Here is a 17,798-nt window from a genome sequence, read left to right as displayed (position 1 = left end):
TTTTCTGTTGTTTAATGCCGCCACTAGACATTACTTTCATATTGTTCATTCTTCCATATTTTTGGATTTTTGTCCGTGTCTTTCTCGTTAAGTTATATACAAATTACAACTTAGCCTTAAATCTATAAGTTAGGAAGTTTCTGATATATAGTAAAATCTCATAGGAATAGAAAAATGTTATCCCATACGGAAGAAGACAAGAAGCCATTTTCGAAAATCGAGTTGTGAAGGTGGTTGGCCGGCCATGAAGAGTTAGTTTAAACATTTTGATTAAGGTGCTAGGTGAGCTGTCATTTATATATAATTATCGATGAGAAGAAGTCTTTCATATGCATTTAGTCATTGTTTAATATTTATTGACTGACTTGGATGAAATTAAATTCTAACTGTGACTCAATAATGCCAGTATCTTATTGTGTAAACGAATGGTGGGGTTTTGAAAGATATATACTTAACTGTGTACTCACAAACTTAACTTGAAATTCCTTATCTTTCTTACTGAATTTCTCTCTACTCATCTATCCTATTCCTACACTTCCTGTGTTGAGATCATGGCGGCAGTTGTGGGTGAAGCTTTTCTCTCTGCTTTTATTGAAGTTGTTATAGACAAGCTTGCTTCTCCTGAGTTTGTTAACTTCATCCGAGGGAAGAAGCTTGATGATAATTTGCTCCAACGGCTGAAGAACACTCTGTATGCTGTTGAAGCAGTGCTGAATGATGCTGAGCAGAAACAGATCAAGGACTCTGCAGTGAACAAGTGGCTCGATGACCTCAAAGATGCTGTCTATGTTGCTGATGACTTTCTGGATCATGTTGCTACTAAAGCTGCCACTCAAAAGAAGGAGGTAAGCAACTTCTTCTCTCGCTACTTCAATTTTCAAGACAGGGACATGGTTAATAAGTTGGAAGACATAGTTGAAAGACTGGAATCTATTTTCAAACTCAAAGACATTCTTGGTCTTAAAGAGGTTGCCAAGGAGAATTATTCATGGAGACTCCCATCTTCCCCTCTTGAAGACGGATCTAATATCTATGGCAGGGATCAAGACAAAGAAGCTATCCTCAAATTATTGCTAGATGATGATATGAGTGATGGTAAAGTAGGTGTGATCCCTATTGTTGGTATGGGTGGAGTGGGAAAAACAACTTTAACCCAAGTGGTCTATAATGATGAAAATTTAAAGCAGGAATTTGATTTGCAAGCATGGGTTTGTGTTTCTGATGAGTTTGATATTCTCAAGGTTACTAAGACTATCACACAGGCAATTACCAAAAGTAATTGTGGTCTGAACGATATAAGTTTACTCCATCTTGAATTGAAAGAGAAGTTGATGGGGAGGAAATTCTTAATAGTTTTGGATGACGTTTGGTTGGAGGATTATGTTACTTGGAATTTTCTTATAAAACCTCTTCAATTTGGGACTAAGGGAAGCAAGATTCTCGTGACGACACGTAGCGAAAAAGTTGCTTCCCTAATCCAAACTTCCCAAGGTTATCGTCTAAAGCAATTGTTGGATGAAGATTGTTGGTTAGTCTTTGCGAACCATGCATGTTTTTCATCAGCATCTAATGGGAACACAACTCTTGAAAAAATTGGCAGACAAATTGTTAAAAAGTGTGATGGGTCACCTTTAGCAGCGCAATCACTTGGAGGCTTATTGCGAGGTAAAAATGATATAAAAGACTGGAATAATATATTGAACTCCAACATTTGGGAACTTTCTGAAAATGAGAGCAAGATTATTCCAGCACTGAGAATTAGTTATCATTATTTACCTCCATTTTTGAAACGTTGCTTTGTTTATTGTTCATTGTATCCTAAGGATTATGAATTTGAAAAAGATGAGTTAATCTTGTTGTGGATGGCGGAAGATCTTTTACCGCCTTCAAAAAGTGGAAAGACTTTAGAAGAAGTCGGTTGTGAGTATTTTGATGATTTGGTAGCGAGATCATTTTTTCTTCGATGTCGCCGCGGTAGTTATTTTATGATGCATGATCTTGTGCATGATTTAGCGATCCTACTCGGTGGAGAATTCTACTTCAGATCCGAAGAACTTGGGAAAGAATCTAAAATTTGTATGAAGACTCGTCATTTGTCATTAAGTGGGTTCAGTGGTATAATCTCTGAAAATTTTGATTTCTTTGGCAGAGTTAAATACTTGAGGACACTCTTACCAATTTATTTCAAATATTCTCCATTCAACCGTGAAAAAGCAGCATGCGTCATTATGTCCAATCTGAAGTACTTAAGAGTCCTGTCATTTAGTATGTTTCCGGATGTTGAAGCATTACCAGATTCAATTGGTGAGTTGATTCATTTGAGATATTTGGACCTCTCTCACACAAGCATAAAGACATTACCAGAGTCATTGTGTAATTTATACAATCTACAAACGTTGAAATTGTTTTGGTGTTCATTGCTGACTATGTTACCTGATGGCATGCAAAATCTTGTAAATTTGCGTCATCTTGATATTCGTCTTACTAAAATAAAAGAGATGCCCAAAGGATTGACTGGATTAAAAAATTTGCAATATTTAAGTGACTTTATTGTGGGCGAGCATGAAGGGCAGAGGATCAAAGAATTGGGAAAGCTTTCAAATTTACATGGATCACTTGCAATTTTCAATTTGCAGAATGTTGCCAATGGTTATGAAGCGTTGGAGGCAAAGGTAGCGGATAAGAAAAACCTCGATGAGTTACACCTGCTTTGGTCTCTTGAGAGCAATTTTACAGATTCTGTAACTGAAATGGACATTCTTGACAAGTTACAACCTCACCAAGACCTGAAGCGTATATGGATATCTGGGTACAGGGGCACTAAATTTCCAGAATGGGTTGGACATTCTTCCTACCACAACATGACTTTGCTATCTCTATCTGATTGTATGAATTGTTGTATGCTTCCTTCACTTGGACAACTGCCCTCTCTCAGGGAACTATCTATTATCCGATTGAAGGGGTTGGAGACTGTTGGTGTTGAATTTTTGAAGAGCGACGATTCCTTTTCAGGGACACCTTTTCCCTCCCTTCAATCTCTGTATTTCCGTGACATGCCATGTTGGGAGGTGTGGCGTCCCTTTGAATCAAATGCCTTTCCTCAACTAAAGCAGCTCAAAATAATCAGCTGTCCCAGATTAAGGGGAGATTTGCCAAATAACCTTCCAGCTTTGGAATCACTTGAAATTAGCAGATGTGAGCAGCTTGCTTCCTCTCTTCCAAGGGCTCCTGCCATCCGCCGTTTAGAGATATATGAAAGCAATAAAGTATCATTGCGGGAGATACCCCTTTCGGTGGAAGATCTACGAATCGAAGGAAGCGAGGTGGTGGAGTCCATGTTTGAGGCAATCACCATCACCCAACCAACTTCTCTTCAATTTTTAGAAATAAAGAATTGTTCATCTGTCAGATCATTCCCGGGAGATTGTTTACCTGCATCACTGAAGAACTTGCGTATCCAGGATTTCAGGAAGCTAGAATTTCCAAAGCAGCAGCACGAGTTACTTCAGTCGCTGTATATAAATAGTAGCTGTGATTCTCTCACATCCCTCCTGTTGGAGACCTTTCCAAATCTCCATTCTCTCACGATCAAAAACCTTGAAAATCTGGAAAGTCTTTCTCTTTCAGTACAGGACGCTGCTCTCACAGATTTCGTCATAGATGGCTGCCCCAAATTTGTATCATTCCCAAATGAAGGATTGTCTGCGCCTGCAATGACTAAATTCTCTGTCTCTGATTGCAACAAGTTAAAGTCATTACCTTATCACATGAGTACTCTTCTCCCAAAGTTAGAATCTCTCGTGATAGACAATTGCCCAGAAGTTGAGTTATTTCCTAGTATGCCGCCTAGCTTGAGATCACTTGTGATCAAGAACTGTGAGAAATTGATGAGGAGTCCATTCCTAGCTTCGGTGGACATGCTCACGCATCTTACCATTGGAGGTCCATGTGACGGTGTCAAGTCCTTCCCGGAAGTGGGTTTGGTGTTGCTGCCTCCCTCCCTTACTTCCCTGGAGTTGGTGAAATTGACAAATATGGAGATGTTGGAGTGCAAGGGGCTTCTCCATCTCACCTCCCTGCAACAATTAACAATTAAGTGCTGTCCGAAGCTGGAGAATGTGGCGGGAGAAAGGCTGCCTGCCTCTCTAATTAAACTTGAAATCACTGAGTGTCCTCTATTGGAAGAACGGTGCAAAATGAAGCACCCGGAAATTTGGCCCAAAATTTCCCACATCCGAGGAATTAAGATTAATGGTAGATGGATTCCTTGAGCTAAACTAGGATTATCAACAGGTAATTACTCAATCTCAAGTAATCACCACTTGCCCAATTTCATTCACTTTCTTCACCAACTTTTTCCATTACTCTTTCAACTGGAAAAGAATTATCTTCTACCAACCCATTTATTTAACTCATTGCAAAAGAAAAACATTTCAAGATTTTGAATCAAGGATGAATTTCGTTTCTATTCTATTGTGTTATAGATTTCCTTTCATAATCACATAGATCACACTCCAATTTTTACAGTTAAATTGATATTTTTGACAAATTGTGAATAGTTCGCAATTTTTTTTTTCTATGAAGCATTTTTGTATTGTAGGCCAGTAATAAAAATTAGTACAAGAAAAGAATCTCACTATAGAAGATATAGTTACAACTTAAAAGGATGATAAGAAAGTTAAGTTAATGTTTTTTCCCATGTATTACAGATATTGAAGCGGCTAACTCCCTCGGTCAATATATTTGGAATATCAGTACAATCATGTGAGTTCGTAAACTTCCTTTCTAACATAATAGTTTTACTGACACATATCATGGAAGGGATGTTTGCTTTGCTAAACTTGTTAAGGTTGCTCGCAGATTGATTTCTTGAGCTAAACTAGGATTATCAACAGGAAATGGTTCTGCTCTATCTAGTAAATGACACTTGCCCAACTTCATTCATTTTCTGCACCAACTTTTTCCATTACTCTCTTAATTGTGAAAAAATTATCATCTACCATCCCATTTATTTAACCTACTGCAAAAGAAAAATGTTTCATGATTTCTGAGTCATGTACATGTTTCCTTTCTTCTGCTTAATTCATTTAATTTTTTTATGCCAGTGATCCCAGTCTTACTATGAAAAGAACTTAAAGTCTTTTCCTGTCATTTTCAGTTTGTTGTTCTGGTCCGCGCACCGTTAAACTTCCCTGTCACAAGACTTACAGCAAATCTTTAATTTAACATTTGAGGTAAAGATTATCCAAGCTGAGATCTCTTAATACTTTTGAGCAGAAGTTAGAGTGATAAGTATGATAAAAAGAAGTCTTAAAAAGTTGGTGTTTTCTGTTTTACAGACATTGGAGTGGATAGTTCCTTTCTTGTTGATCATGATGGGAATGTCAGTCATGTTAGTACAATCATGTTAGTGGCTTTGATTATCCAATGGTGGCTTTGATTTTTACAATCATAGTTCTTAAACTTCCCTTCTGATGTAATTTGAATATTTATTGTCCACTTCATGGACGAGGATGGTGCTTTCACTAAATGGATTATTTGCATCTTACTTGTTGTCAATTTTTTGTTGTAGAGTTGAAAGATTAATAGAGAAGGAGTTGGCATCAAAAATCAAAATTTTAACTGAGAAGGCTGCAATTATTGTGTGGTTAGTTCCTTTTTTCCATGGTTAAAATCTTCAATTTTTAGGACCAATTAAAGAAAGGGATGTTGTAGATGCCTGAAAGTAATTTTTTGTAGAATGGTTTGGTAGTTGGTCTTTCGTTTCAGCTCCTTTTTAATAAAAAAGAGTTGTTTTAATTTCACAAATTTTACTACTTAAGTGTGTGATTATATGTTCTTTGACTTACAGTGTAGCCTCTTAGACTTCAGAGCTGATATATGAGGTGCTCCTTCGGCTAACTTCCTTGTTGACTGTGCTTGGAGTGTCAATCATGCTGAATTTCGTTTGCACAATCATGTGAGTACTTAAACCTCCCTTCTAATGTTATAGATAGTTTTACTGGCACAGTTCTTCAGGGAGGGAATGGTTCTTTCACTATACTGAAGAGTGGGACTGTTCATGGTTCTCTGAGAACCGAAGCTAACCAAGAACCGAACCGAAAACCGAACCGTTTAAGAACCGAACCGAACTCGAACCTAAATTGAAAAACCGGTTCGGTAACCGAACCAAAATATCAACTACCAATTCAGGTTCGGTTCGGTTCGAACCATAGTATATCGGTTCGGTTCGGTTCGGTTCGAACCATCTATAAATATGCATATTTTACCGAACTGGTTAACCAAAATTTGTAACCGGTTCGGTTCGGTTCGAACCATACTATATCGGTTCGGTTCGGTTCTCTCGAACCAAAATTTTGGTTCAGGTTCGGTTCGGATCGGTTCAAGCAAAGAACCGAACCATGAACAGTCCTACTAGTGAAGAGATGGATTTCTTCAATAGGTAATTATTCTGCTGTACCTGAAGTAGCAGAATGTCAATAACAGCAAATTTGTGTTATAAATTTTTGTAACTGCTTTCTTTACAGTAAACATTTGTGTATATTTAATTCAAGCAAAACTTCTGAGAAATTAACTTATGGTCTTTTCTGTTGTATACAGTTTGGTGTACATCGTTATATGGTCTCACTCCCACCATTAAACTGAGCAGTCATAGTAAATGTGTTTTAACATTTTGAATAAAGATTATTCAAGCAGAGATCTCATTGTGTTAAGGAGATATGTGGACTTTAAAAAAAACCTGTTTAACAAACATTGAAGTGGCTCCTTTGTTGATTATGCTGGGAATATCAATCATGCTTGCTTTGGTTACTACAATCACGTGAGTTCTTTAAAATCCTTCTAATGTTATAGATGTAGCTAATTCGCTGGCATATTTCTTCATAGAGGGGATATTGCTTTCACTAAACTGATTATTTCCTTCTAATGCTATACACTTTGTTATCATTTTTTTTTGTAGAGTTGAAAGATTTCTGGAGAAGGAAGTGGGTATCAAATGTCCAAACTTCAACCGTAAAGGCTCTGGTTATTGTGCTTTTACTTCCAGATTTCACTGCCTGCCCCAGATTTGCTTGAAAGATTGAAACAACTACTAATCTGAAAATCCAATGGAAGGTTTGTTGGCATTGTTAATTCAGCAACCAAAATTCTCTGGTTTGTAGTCTTCTATGAAGTTTATATTAAAGATAAATTCTACTTGTTAATGCAGTTAAACCATGGCTTATTTGACAGTCTTGTAGACATCAGAATGCTTTTGATGATCTTTACTACTTGAGGCACCATAATTTTGGTTCTCAAAGAATCAATAGCTCAAGCCAGCAGAGAATGAGGCTACCAGATTTCTAAATCAGAAAACTTAATCTTGTGAACTTTTACAGGAAGATCAACAAGTACATTCAAAAAAAAAATCTTGTGAAACAAGCAAAAGTATTGCTGAAGATCAACAAGTACATAATCTTGTGAAAGGCACCCCTTCATCTCCAACAATTTGTTTTTGATTCTCGAGATTTTACCAATTTATGAAAATGAAGGTGATATATTATGGAAGCTCATGACTATTATTATATGACAAATTATTACAATGCTTGTTATTACAATGTCTACAATTTACAATGATTGTAACCATATATATGGCACCAACATTTTAATTTAGTGGTCAACAATCTCATCTGTTCCTGAGTAGTAATGACGAAATGCGCATGAAAAGTCTTTGGCTTCATGGCCACCATTGCATAGCTCTGTGTATCTGCGCAAAACAAAGTTCATTGGTAAACAATCTTGAAGTACTCTGTATAATGAGGACAGCCAAAATATGACACATAACCAAAGAAAATCCTTTCCCTTGTTTTTCTTAAAGGAGTTCAAGCTATTAGTAAAGTTCTTGTAGGATATTATGTATTACCAAAGAGGCGCATCACCCGAATCAAAATTGCCAACCTTCTTGCAAAGATAAGAAAAAATGATACAAGAAAAATAAAGTATAATTTGACTGTTTAAAAGTTAATCCTAAATCAAGTGAAACTATTTTTTTATACCAACTTGCTGATAAGACATGACATGAAACAAGTATTTTTGCAACTTAAATGTCATGCCATTACAAGCATGTGTAATGTAATTATAGTTTCAAGTATTATGGTCCAGAAGCAAAACAGTTTTCACAATGGATTAATAATAGCAAGAGACTTGTCATGACATTAATAGGTTTTGCAAGAAGAGGCACTTACATCTTTTGTGCTTCCGATGTTAGTGGGTATTTACATCCAGCCAGCTCAGCTGATTCTACTGCTAAGTTTAAGTCTTTAGCCTGGAGGAAACATGCAATTAATTTAGCTTATTCTTAACAACCTAAAATTCAATTGTTAACAAAAATATATTAGAGAAAAATATACTTCACAGTTCACATTCAATGTAGACACAACTTTGTTTTTGAAAGAAAAAAAAAATCCTACACTTCTTATTGTAAGTTTTGTATATTTTTGTGGAAATAGAGTCCAACAATAAGTTTCAAAAAAAAGACACATGAAATATGCAATGGACAACTAGGAACAAAGTGAAAATGGTAAACAAATGGAGATGAACAGCAAGTAAATTGGAGATTGCAAAAGCTCTTAAGAAGAAATTGTGCACCAATGAAAAAAGATCTTGCACTTCCCAGGCTTTAGCTCAATAAGATAGATGAGAAAGTACAACCCTTTTAAGGCAGACATATGTGAGTTGAGTTAAAGCTCAGTTAGTTACCATAAGCTTGGATGCAAATCCTCCATTATAATCCCTTGAAGATGGCACCCCTTCCATCAGCCCAGGAACCGGGTTGTAAGCATCACTGTAATAATGAAATATTGCCCGTTAATTTTATGTGTAAATACCACAACTTTAAACTTCTGCAAAATTCCTTAAAGATTGTGTAAGTTATACAGAAGCTGAAAAAGAAGTCTTGTTTTTGTTATCAGATGATAACTAAAAGGGTCTCGGAATATTATAAGACAGCAGATAAGGACAGTAATTTTTTAGGAAAAACTAATGAATGAATAAGGATTTAATGACTTTTTGGAATGCCACTTGCAGTGGAAGCAGTTTAGGCAACTAGTTATGTGTCGGACACAATGTACTTTAACATTATGGCATTTGAAACTTAATGGTAGTTTGTACCGTATTAGCGAGAAAATATACTCCTATTGTCCTACCTGTTCCACTATAGCCACTATTAGTTCTAAGACTTCAGATGAATCCTTGGCACCACATTTTGTTAAAGATGCAGACAAAATCCACTATAGCCCTGAAGCTTATTTCATGATGAATTGAGAGAGAAGAACCACATACCTACTCCAACAGCGAGCACTGGAGCAGTTAAATACCTTTGTCAAGGTGCTGGGAGAAACACCTAGAGATTGGCCCAGAGCAAGGGCTTCTGATATTCCCAGCATGCTAACAGCCAAAGCCAAATTATTACAGATTTTTGCTGCCTAATAACAAAACCCAAGACAAAATATAATTATGTGACCTACAGTTACATAGGCTACGGGGGTACTAGTAACCCTACCCAAATTATAAGTATGAAACTTACAGAACCACTTCCTGCTCCACCACAATATATTGTACTTTTACCCATTGAAGAGAATAAGGGTTTTGCAGCAAGATATGCTTCCTCAGAGCCACCTACCTGGGAAATTTCATGTTTTGTTCATTAAATTAATTTAGTCCTCCAATGTCTATTTTTCGACATCAAAATAGTCCAAAAGTAACTGAAAGCTGGGATCAGATTGATATCATTCAATGACCATAGATAATTGAGAGCCAATATGATCTCACTTGTTTTTCAACTACCATATTGATGCTCCAAAAATCTTTCTAGGGCCAAATCGGGAGTTTATTCTAAAAAGTACTATTCCCAATAAGAATCGAAAGGAATAGTTATACAGAGTTCTTCTGGTTTTCAGAATAAAATGCACGGCCTTTAAACCTAAAATTATCACCAAAGGCATATTCTAATTTGGGTGTGCTTTCAATAGGCTAGAATAAAAGAGAAGAAATACCATAAAAGTAAGTGTACCAGCTTCTGCTGCAATCACACTTCCAGATACAGGAGCATCCAACTTGACAGGTATTTCCCAATCACCTGCATATTGTATGATCATTCAGTAACACAACATTTTTTTTTTCAGTAACACAACATTGAAAAGAGTAAATCAGTCATCATACTAAATAATTAGAAGCAATTGATAGACCAGCAGGATTTTATGATGGCTCCTCTACCCATCCATAAAGAAAAATAGAATAAAACAACTTTATTGAAATATTTGAAGGGTAGTTAATATATAAATTGCAGAATTGAGTTGACTACTTTGTGATTTTCACAAATAAGCATGACAAGTGTTAAAGATATCTCATGAAGATAGTGCAAGTTGCCCTTATGTTTTATACAAAGTACAAACTATCAATCCGTGAATTGCATACTGCATAGAATTCCCAGGGAATTTCCCATGCACAGCAATTTAGTTATGAATGAATATGAAAAAAAAAATTCTAAGGTGATGGAAAGAATAACAAATTCATAGACGGCAATTCAAGTTAAAATATAGTTTACTTGGCTAACATTTTACTTTATGTTACCTTTCTTTTCTTTTAGAATATAATTAGATATTGTAGCAGAAAGGTTTCTTGATGTTTGTGGATCAATAGTGGATGCATCTATCAATAACCATGGCCTTAGGAGTTTTCCACCATGAAGCAAACCATTTGGTCCAGTGTAAACATCAATCACCTACTTAAATTAAATAAGGATGTTATCCTGACATCAAACATGGTCATATTATAATATTTGAAGCAGTAACACAAGGCATTCAAACCTGTAAAATGCTAGATGAGCTATTTAAGTACACATCTTAGTGAACTGTAAAGCTAAATACGGGTTTACAGTTTTGGGCCAGTTAAATATAGATGTGACAAGATACATAACCACAATCATAATTTGATATAACCCTTGACTATTAAACAAGTTCATTTCCATGTCTCCAACCATAGATAATAAATCTTTGTAAGGTAACATGTTACCTATTTCAAATAGGAAGAATTTATGAGCATGAAAAATATGTCAGGTTTCATCATGTTACAGAATTAGAAGCCTTTATTTTTGTATAAGAGAGAGAAGAACAGGTCAATCTAACATTTTTATGTCCTTTTTCTTAACCATATGCAAAGTCAACAATAATACTATTATCTTAGCTGGTTAACCAAAAATTGAAATCATAGCGCAAAGATTAAGTAGTTGCTGCAGGGCTATAGAGTTAACTAAAGCAGATGATGTAATCCATTCACAAGAAAGAAACTATCACTAGAACAGCTATACTCACATGGGCAGAAGAAGGTAACATTGTAATTACAACATCGCTCGCTTCTGAAACTTCATAAGGTGTTTCCTTCGTGGAAACTCCCATCTGAGAGAACTTATTGAGAACATCAGAGTTTCTGCCAAATTTTTACAAATCCCAATCAGCATCACATTCTTCTTAAATTAACAAAAAGAAATTAACTATGCAATTAACTCAGACTCCACATACGAAACACATTTTCACGCGATACCTCAATATCCTACAAATCGCCTCTTCCAAAGAAATGAGAATTCAGTACTCTCTCAAAACGATAAAATTCGGAACTCAGCACTCAATAAATAAAAGGCATGGTAAGATCAAGAAAGTGTTTAAAACATTACAGGTCATGAACTGTAAGTCTGAATCCAGCTTTCATCAGATTATTCGCCATTCGGGATCCCATGTTTCCAAGACCAATGAATCCAACATTCTGTAGTGCATCACATTATCAGTTAGAAGAATAAAGTATAAATTTACAAAACAAGCATCAAGTTAACATGATGAATTATAGCTAATGAACCTATAAAAAACAGTTAATGATGTTTTAAACATTCAACTTTCAGCTCATAAAGGCAAAACCTAACACCTAAAATACTCAACTTTGAGATAAACATAGAGAAAAACACCCCAAGAGAAAAATAAAAAGCAACACAACTCACTGGTATGATCAAGGCTAAAAATTCTGTGAACTACCCAGATAAGAATTAGCATGAAAGATGCAAGCTTTGCATGTTTTAGAAGATAAGAAGCAGTGTTCACCAAAAAAAAAAAAAACAGTATGTTAAGGCAAGTAGACTCAGAGAACGGGGATAGTGAGTGATTACAGACCTGCAAGTGATGAGGGGGAGCCTGGGAAGAAGAGAAAGAACGAAGTTGGAAGGTTTGAGAATTGCATTTGGCAAGAGAAAGCAGAGATCTCAACCTGCAAATCGCCATGGCTATCCTTTCTCTCTTTCTTTTTTTAGTTCATCTTTTGTGTTTTTGTAAGCTCATCATGTCACCTTTTTCATCATGAACTAAAATTAATTTTATACATATACATTTTTTTTTCATCTCATTTTCACGCAATTTTTTTATAGCGGAGATAGAATATAATTATTTTAATTAAAATAGGAGATGATTGCTATGGTTATGTACTAGTTAAGAATTTAAAAAAAGTTCAGTTTTTTTATTCCTATAAATATAGCAAATATTAGTTTTAATCTTTGAAAAAATAAATTTCTTTGTTTTTAATCTTTGAAAATATACACTGTATTTATTTTTAAGAAATATGGTTACATTGTGCTTACGTCGTCACACATGGGCGAGCATCATTATCCAAGAAACTCATTAGAGTTTCTAATTTAAATTTTGGTAATGCCACGTCATTTAAACCACTTTAATAAACTCTACTCACTTTTTACTCCAATCCAGAAATTCTAAAAAGTTTCTTAAATGGATCCCACAATATACCCCACTACTTTCTTGTAAATCCAGTTACCTATTTATTTGCTTTTTTATTTGTTTTTTATTTATTTTTTAATCATTAAATTTAGAAGAGAAACTTTGAGCAAAGTTTCTAGAGAAACTTTGGAGCAAAGTTGCTTGCCACGTGGAGAAACTTAATTTTCTGCAACGGTTAAAAAACTTTACTTCAGATGACATGTCATAAAGAAACTCACAAAGTTTCTTTGTTGCTGATGCTCTTATTGTGATTTAGCATTGTGTAACTCACTTTTAACACAACTCATTACAACATGATTTGGTACATGAGAACAGCTCATTACAACATGGATTTGGTACATGAGAGGCTCATGGAGGAATTAAAGTTTGAAAGTTTCTTCTCCACATTCCTTCCAAGTTCGAACTTATTGTTCATGTACCCCTTTTCTACTTCAACCCATGTCCATTATCATCTTCCTTTTCGTTTTACATTCGTTGTGGCGGTGTGTAATTGAATAAGACAGCCTGGATGGCGCTAATGAGTAAATGACTCCTCACGCCTTTGTCTTCTTCACCCTCGGCCGGCCGAGTGGAAGAAAAATAAGCAGATTCATAGAAGAAGAGGTTCTATGATGAAGCTTGGGGGAATAAGAAAAATGAGTTCAATAAAAATTAAAGTCGAAAACGTCAAAATGAGAGAGAAATTAAGTTTTTTAATTTAAAATTTAAAAAATAAGTTGCATAAATATTTTTTATGCTTAATACATCAGAAGACCCCTGTAATTGTAAAGGGAATCAAATCCAGGGCTTGGAAAAATTTTGCATCAAATTGGGTCCCTAGATTTTTTTTTAAATTCAATTAAGGTCAAAGTGTGTCAGCCTTTAATTTTATCCCAGTCATCAATTCCACGTGGCTTTTATAATTTTTTTTAGGCTTAAATACTCTATTGGTCCCTGAAATTGTAAAGGGAATCAAATCTGATCCTTGTAAAATTTTCGCATCAAATTGGGTCCCTAATATTTTTTTTTTAATCTAATTGGGTTCAAAGTGTGACTGAGTCTGATGTGTCTTAGTTTTTACACTGTCATCATTGACAGGTGGCTTTTATCTTTTTTTTTTAATACAAACTAATTCCAACTCATTAAAAAAACTTAATCTAAAAAAAAAAACTAAACCTAATCTGAAAACCTAATTTAACCTAATTTAAGAACATCTATTTTCCTTTCCACGCCCTTCACCACCAACCCAGCAAACCAGATGAAGAACAAGAGCAAGACCCTCACTCTCTGCTCAAACAAGACCCAATCGAGATATGGGTTAAAACCTTCTCCTCCCCCAAAAACACCTCCTTCCCCAACCTCACCGGCTTCCTCGCCGTCTTCGTCGCCTGGTTCTTCCTCTTCTTCTTTCGCGACCGCCCTGTCGTAGTCCGCTCCCGCATCGTCGACCACCGTTTCCTCCTCATCGCGCTCTCGGTAGTCACAGTTGTTGCGCTCGTCCTCACCGAGATCTGGCTCAGCGTCCTCATGTCGCTCCTCGTCGGCGCCGCGGTGGTCTGGCTGCACGCGGTTTTCCGGAGCACTAAGGATTTGTACGTGGATGAGTTAGATGTTTCCAATGGAGGGTTGATTTCGGTTGTTTGCGAAATAGACTGGTGTTTTCTAACAAAAATCTAGATTGGGACAACTTATTGAGCTTAATTCAAGGGAAAACTTTCTATCGCTCTTAACTTGTTTGTGGTTGTGCCAATGTTTCATTTTTTTACTGTTTCCTAGATCTGATCCTTCTTTCTCTTCACTGTAATTTTTTCACAATGGAATTTTGCAATTTTGCATAATAGAAGAGGAAGGGGGATTTATCTTAAGGGGTTTGGGGTTATTTAGGTATTTAGGGATTTTAATTTAGTTTGGTGTTTAGGTTAGTTAGTGATTTGAAGATGAATGAGGATGAAGAGGAGGATAAATTTATGGGTTCTTAAATTTCTGGATTTGAAGATGAATGAGAATAAAGATTTGAAGATGAATGAGAATAAAGATGAATGAAGATGTTTAAGTGGTGAATTTCTGGTTTTGAAGATGAATGATGATGAAGATGTTTAAGTGGTGAGATTTTTTTTTCGGATTAGGTTAGGTTTTTTTTAGATTAGATTAGGTTTTTTTTTAATGTTATGAGTTGGAATTAAAAAAAAATTAAGAATTCAAATTTTTCAATTTAAAAAAAATTAAAATGCCATGTGGAAAAGCTGAGTAGGCTAAAAATCGAGCCACATCAGCTGTTGGCACACTTTGTCCTTAATTGGATTAAAAAAAAAAATTAGGGATCCAATTTGATGCGAAAATTTTAAAGGGACCAAATTTGATTCCCTTTACAATTATAGGGACTAATTGAACCTTTAAGCCTTTTTTTTAATTAAAAAAAAAATTTATATTTTTAATTCCAACTCAATTATTTAATCAGATTTTTTTTTTACTAAAACTTAATAAAAAAACCTAATCTAATAATCCTTAACTAAACAATCTAACTAATCCCCTTTGAGACCCATAAAAAAAAATTGGGATCTCTTGAGGTTTCTGAATGAAAAATCACTTCTGAGGTTTCATTCACAACCAAGCCAAACATGCCCTTAGGCTTTACCTCTCTCTGAGATTTATTTCATTTCACCCACCGCAGATCCATGGCACCTGTCATAAGCCTCACCACATGTTAGCAAAACCCCTCCTCCTTCTTTAACCTTCTAGAACCATTTCTCAGACAGAAACCTTAGCAGCTTCACTGTTTTCTGCAAAACATCATGCGATTCAAACTCGGCAAGCGCGTGACCCGGCACAAAATGGATCTTCAAGAGGTTCAATACCCGACCCGGATAACACCGATTGAATCCAACCCCGGCGAGAATCGGCAACGGAAGCACCATGGCGAAGCTTCTCACGTGGGGTCGGAGGCTGACCAAAGGAGCAAAGTCACTCTGCGCGAGAAACGGGTCAGGTTACATTCCGGTAGGATCCGACCCGGATCAGGGAAAGACTTGGCGGTGTACGTGGGGCAGAAAGACGGCGAGTTTCACCGCGTTCTGGTGTCGGTGGTGTACTGCAACCACCCTTTGTTCGGGGATTTGTTGAGGGAAGCGGAGAGGGAGTACGGGTTTCACCACCCGGGTGGGATCACGATTCCTTGCCGGGTCACCGAGTTTGAACGCGTGAAGACCCGAATTGAGTCCGGGTCGGGTGTCCGTGGCGGTTTGGTGCGGCGGCGATGTTGTTGACCGTGGATGGGTATGTGGTGATGTTGACGAAGATATATATGTTAGAGTTGATGGCGACTGAGGAATTCTTTTGGATCTTTTGTTGTTTTTCTGGATTAGATTGTAGTTGGATTAGAATTTAGAACACCTTGTGTAAATGGAATTTTGGATGTAAAGTATGAATAGATATTTCATTTTCAACTTTTTCAAAAAAAATAAATAATAATCTAAATAATTTATTAGTTAGATTATTAGATCGTTTAGTTAAGGATTATTAGATTAGGTTTTTTATTTTTTTTTTCTGATTAAATAATTGAGTTGGAATTTAAAATATTTTTTTAATTAAAAAAATTATAAAAGCCACATGGAATTGATGACTGGGATAAAATTGAAAGCTGGCACACTTTGGCCTTAAATGAATTAAAAAAATAAATTCTAGGGACCCAATTTGATGCAATATTTTTCCAGGCCCTGGATTTGATTCCCTTTACAATTACAAGGGCCTTATGATGTATTAAGCCTATTTTTTATTTTAAGTTGGTTTTAACTTTTAATGGAGTCGAGGTTTTTTGTCATAGTAAAAACGTGTTGTTTACTTCTTCACAAAATTCAATTCAGTTAAAGTATTATGTATAGCGAATAAAAATATTTTCACTTGCCAGTTCAGGTGGTTATTGAGAAAGTTTATGCTAATGTTCCTCCTTCATTGGATGGCCCATGTTTGGAAGGGGATGATGTTGTGGTGCTTTTAGGAATGGCTTCACCGGAAACGCGTGACAGCAACACGAATGTGAAGTGGTGTGCACCGCCAGTGGGAAGGATTAAGATTAATATCGATGTGTTCCCCTAAAAAAAAGATTAATATCGATGCGTCGGTTCGGAGTAATCAAGGTACAAGTTTTGGTATGGTAGCCCAGAACTGTCGGGGTGAGGTACTAGCCGTTGCAACAGAGGTGCCTAAGGAGTTGTCCCCTCTGCTGGCCGAGGCTTTATGTTGCAGATGGGCCTTGGGTTTGGCTCGTGAACTTGGCTTTGGAAGGATTATTGTGGAGACTGCTTGTTTACTCCTTTATAAAGCATGGATGGTTAAGTTACATAAACCATCATATCTCCCGTCTATAGTGTAGGATTGTTTGCATATTGGTGAGAGTTTTCTTATTCTTAATCTTGTTCATGGTAGGAGGCAAGGTAATGCCATTGCGGATTTTCTAGCTAAGTGATTGTTTAGTTCTCTCAGTCATGTGAGGATTGAGGACTACCCACTGGAAGTCATTCGGTTTTTAATTTATGATGTACCTACATTTATCCTAGATTAATATATGAGAAGTTGAATGTAAAAAATATATATATTTTCACTTGTAATTTTTTTGACAGTCACATGTAATCTATCATTATATTATAATATTCTAAAATTCTAATTGTGTATTTGTGTGGGTAGGCACTGAAATATTTTCTTGTGTCATCTTGCAAGTGAAGAATGCTAGGTTATTGAACAAAAAAAAAAGAATGCTGGGTGAATATTCATCTATCATATCGATGAACAAATTAATCCTTCTAGATGTCAAATGTCCAAATAAGGATAGCCTAGAATCAAAATGGTAGATGAGATAATCTACTAGTATAATAAAAGAGGGTTGACTTTTAATTTTATATTCAAAAGAGTATTTTGCTAACATATTTTATTAATACACTCTTTTCTCCTTTCATCATACTCACATTTATATTTTCAAAAATAAAAACTCACAGTTATAAATTGATTCACATTCAA

General features: G+C 35.8%; 3 protein-coding genes across 11 annotated transcripts; 2 read left to right on the top strand and 1 right to left on the bottom strand.

Annotated features, from left to right (window-relative positions):
- Positions 1-423: 423 nt before the first annotated feature.
- On the top strand, positions 424-7,684 carry LOC130726830 (putative disease resistance RPP13-like protein 1). Of its 8 annotated transcripts, none has more exons than XM_057578135.1 (10): positions 424-4,293; positions 4,710-4,764; positions 4,861-4,916; positions 5,159-5,234; positions 5,340-5,392; positions 5,573-5,647; positions 5,852-5,959; positions 6,601-6,820; positions 6,959-7,113; positions 7,208-7,684. In XM_057578135.1, the coding sequence occupies exon 1, from the start codon at positions 552-554 to the stop codon at positions 4,269-4,271; it is 3,720 nt and encodes a 1,239-aa protein (XP_057434118.1). In that variant the 5' UTR covers positions 424-551; the 3' UTR covers positions 4,272-4,293; positions 4,710-4,764; positions 4,861-4,916; positions 5,159-5,234; positions 5,340-5,392; positions 5,573-5,647; positions 5,852-5,959; positions 6,601-6,820; positions 6,959-7,113; positions 7,208-7,684. The 8 variants fall into 8 exon arrangements, with proteins under 8 accessions (XP_057434118.1, XP_057434120.1, XP_057434116.1 ...); XM_057578137.1 differs by having other exon boundaries at positions 5,340-5,406; positions 7,231-7,684; XM_057578133.1 differs by having other exon boundaries at positions 5,340-5,406.
- Positions 7,605-12,380, bottom strand: LOC130726831 (probable 3-hydroxyisobutyrate dehydrogenase, mitochondrial). Of its 2 annotated transcripts, none has more exons than XM_057578141.1 (10): positions 12,195-12,380; positions 11,708-11,796; positions 11,349-11,463; positions 10,609-10,759; positions 10,032-10,114; positions 9,539-9,658; positions 9,319-9,461; positions 8,737-8,821; positions 8,223-8,302; positions 7,605-7,744 (listed from the first exon to the last, which is right to left on the bottom strand). In XM_057578141.1, the coding sequence occupies exons 1-10, from the start codon at positions 12,300-12,302 to the stop codon at positions 7,648-7,650; spliced, it is 1,071 nt and encodes a 356-aa protein (XP_057434124.1). In that variant the 5' UTR covers positions 12,303-12,380; the 3' UTR covers positions 7,605-7,647. The 2 variants fall into 2 exon arrangements, with proteins under 2 accessions (XP_057434124.1, XP_057434125.1); XM_057578142.1 differs by having other exon boundaries at positions 9,563-9,658; positions 12,195-12,378.
- Positions 12,381-15,059: 2,679 nt separating this feature from the next.
- On the top strand, positions 15,060-16,276 carry LOC130726447 (auxin-responsive protein SAUR36-like). Its single transcript, XM_057577706.1, has one exon. It carries the CDS (start codon positions 15,581-15,583, stop codon positions 16,049-16,051), a length of 471 nt encoding a protein of 156 aa, XP_057433689.1. The 5' UTR covers positions 15,060-15,580; the 3' UTR covers positions 16,052-16,276.
- The last annotated feature ends 1,522 nt before the right edge of the window (positions 16,277-17,798 follow it).

Source organism: Lotus japonicus, chromosome 6 (assembly GCF_012489685.1).
Source record: "Lotus japonicus ecotype B-129 chromosome 6, LjGifu_v1.2".
NCBI classification, from domain to species: Eukaryota; Viridiplantae; Streptophyta; class Magnoliopsida; order Fabales; family Fabaceae; genus Lotus; species Lotus japonicus.
This window is presented reverse-complemented; position numbering and strand designations above follow the sequence as displayed.

What these genes read in the sequence shown, in the direction of transcription:
- LOC130726830 (XM_057578140.1), top strand. Translation starts at nt 552, where the DNA reads ATGGCGGCAGTTGTGGGTGAAGCTTTTCTCTCTGCTTTTATTGAAGTT.
- LOC130726831 (XM_057578141.1), bottom strand. Translation starts at nt 12,302, where the DNA reads ATGGCGATTTGCAGGTTGAGATCTCTGCTTTCTCTTGCCAAATGCAAT. An exon ending in TGTTACCTTCTTCTGCCCAT is followed by an intron (nt 10,760 to 11,348) that starts GTGAGTATAGCT and finishes TAATTTAAGTAG; the next exon opens with GTGATTGATGTTTACACTGG. An exon ending in ACATCGGAAGCACAAAAGAT is followed by an intron (nt 7,745 to 8,222) that starts GTAAGTGCCTCT and finishes TGTTTTGCGCAG; the next exon opens with ATACACAGAGCTATGCAATG.
- LOC130726447 (XM_057577706.1), top strand. Translation starts at nt 15,581, where the DNA reads ATGCGATTCAAACTCGGCAAGCGCGTGACCCGGCACAAAATGGATCTT.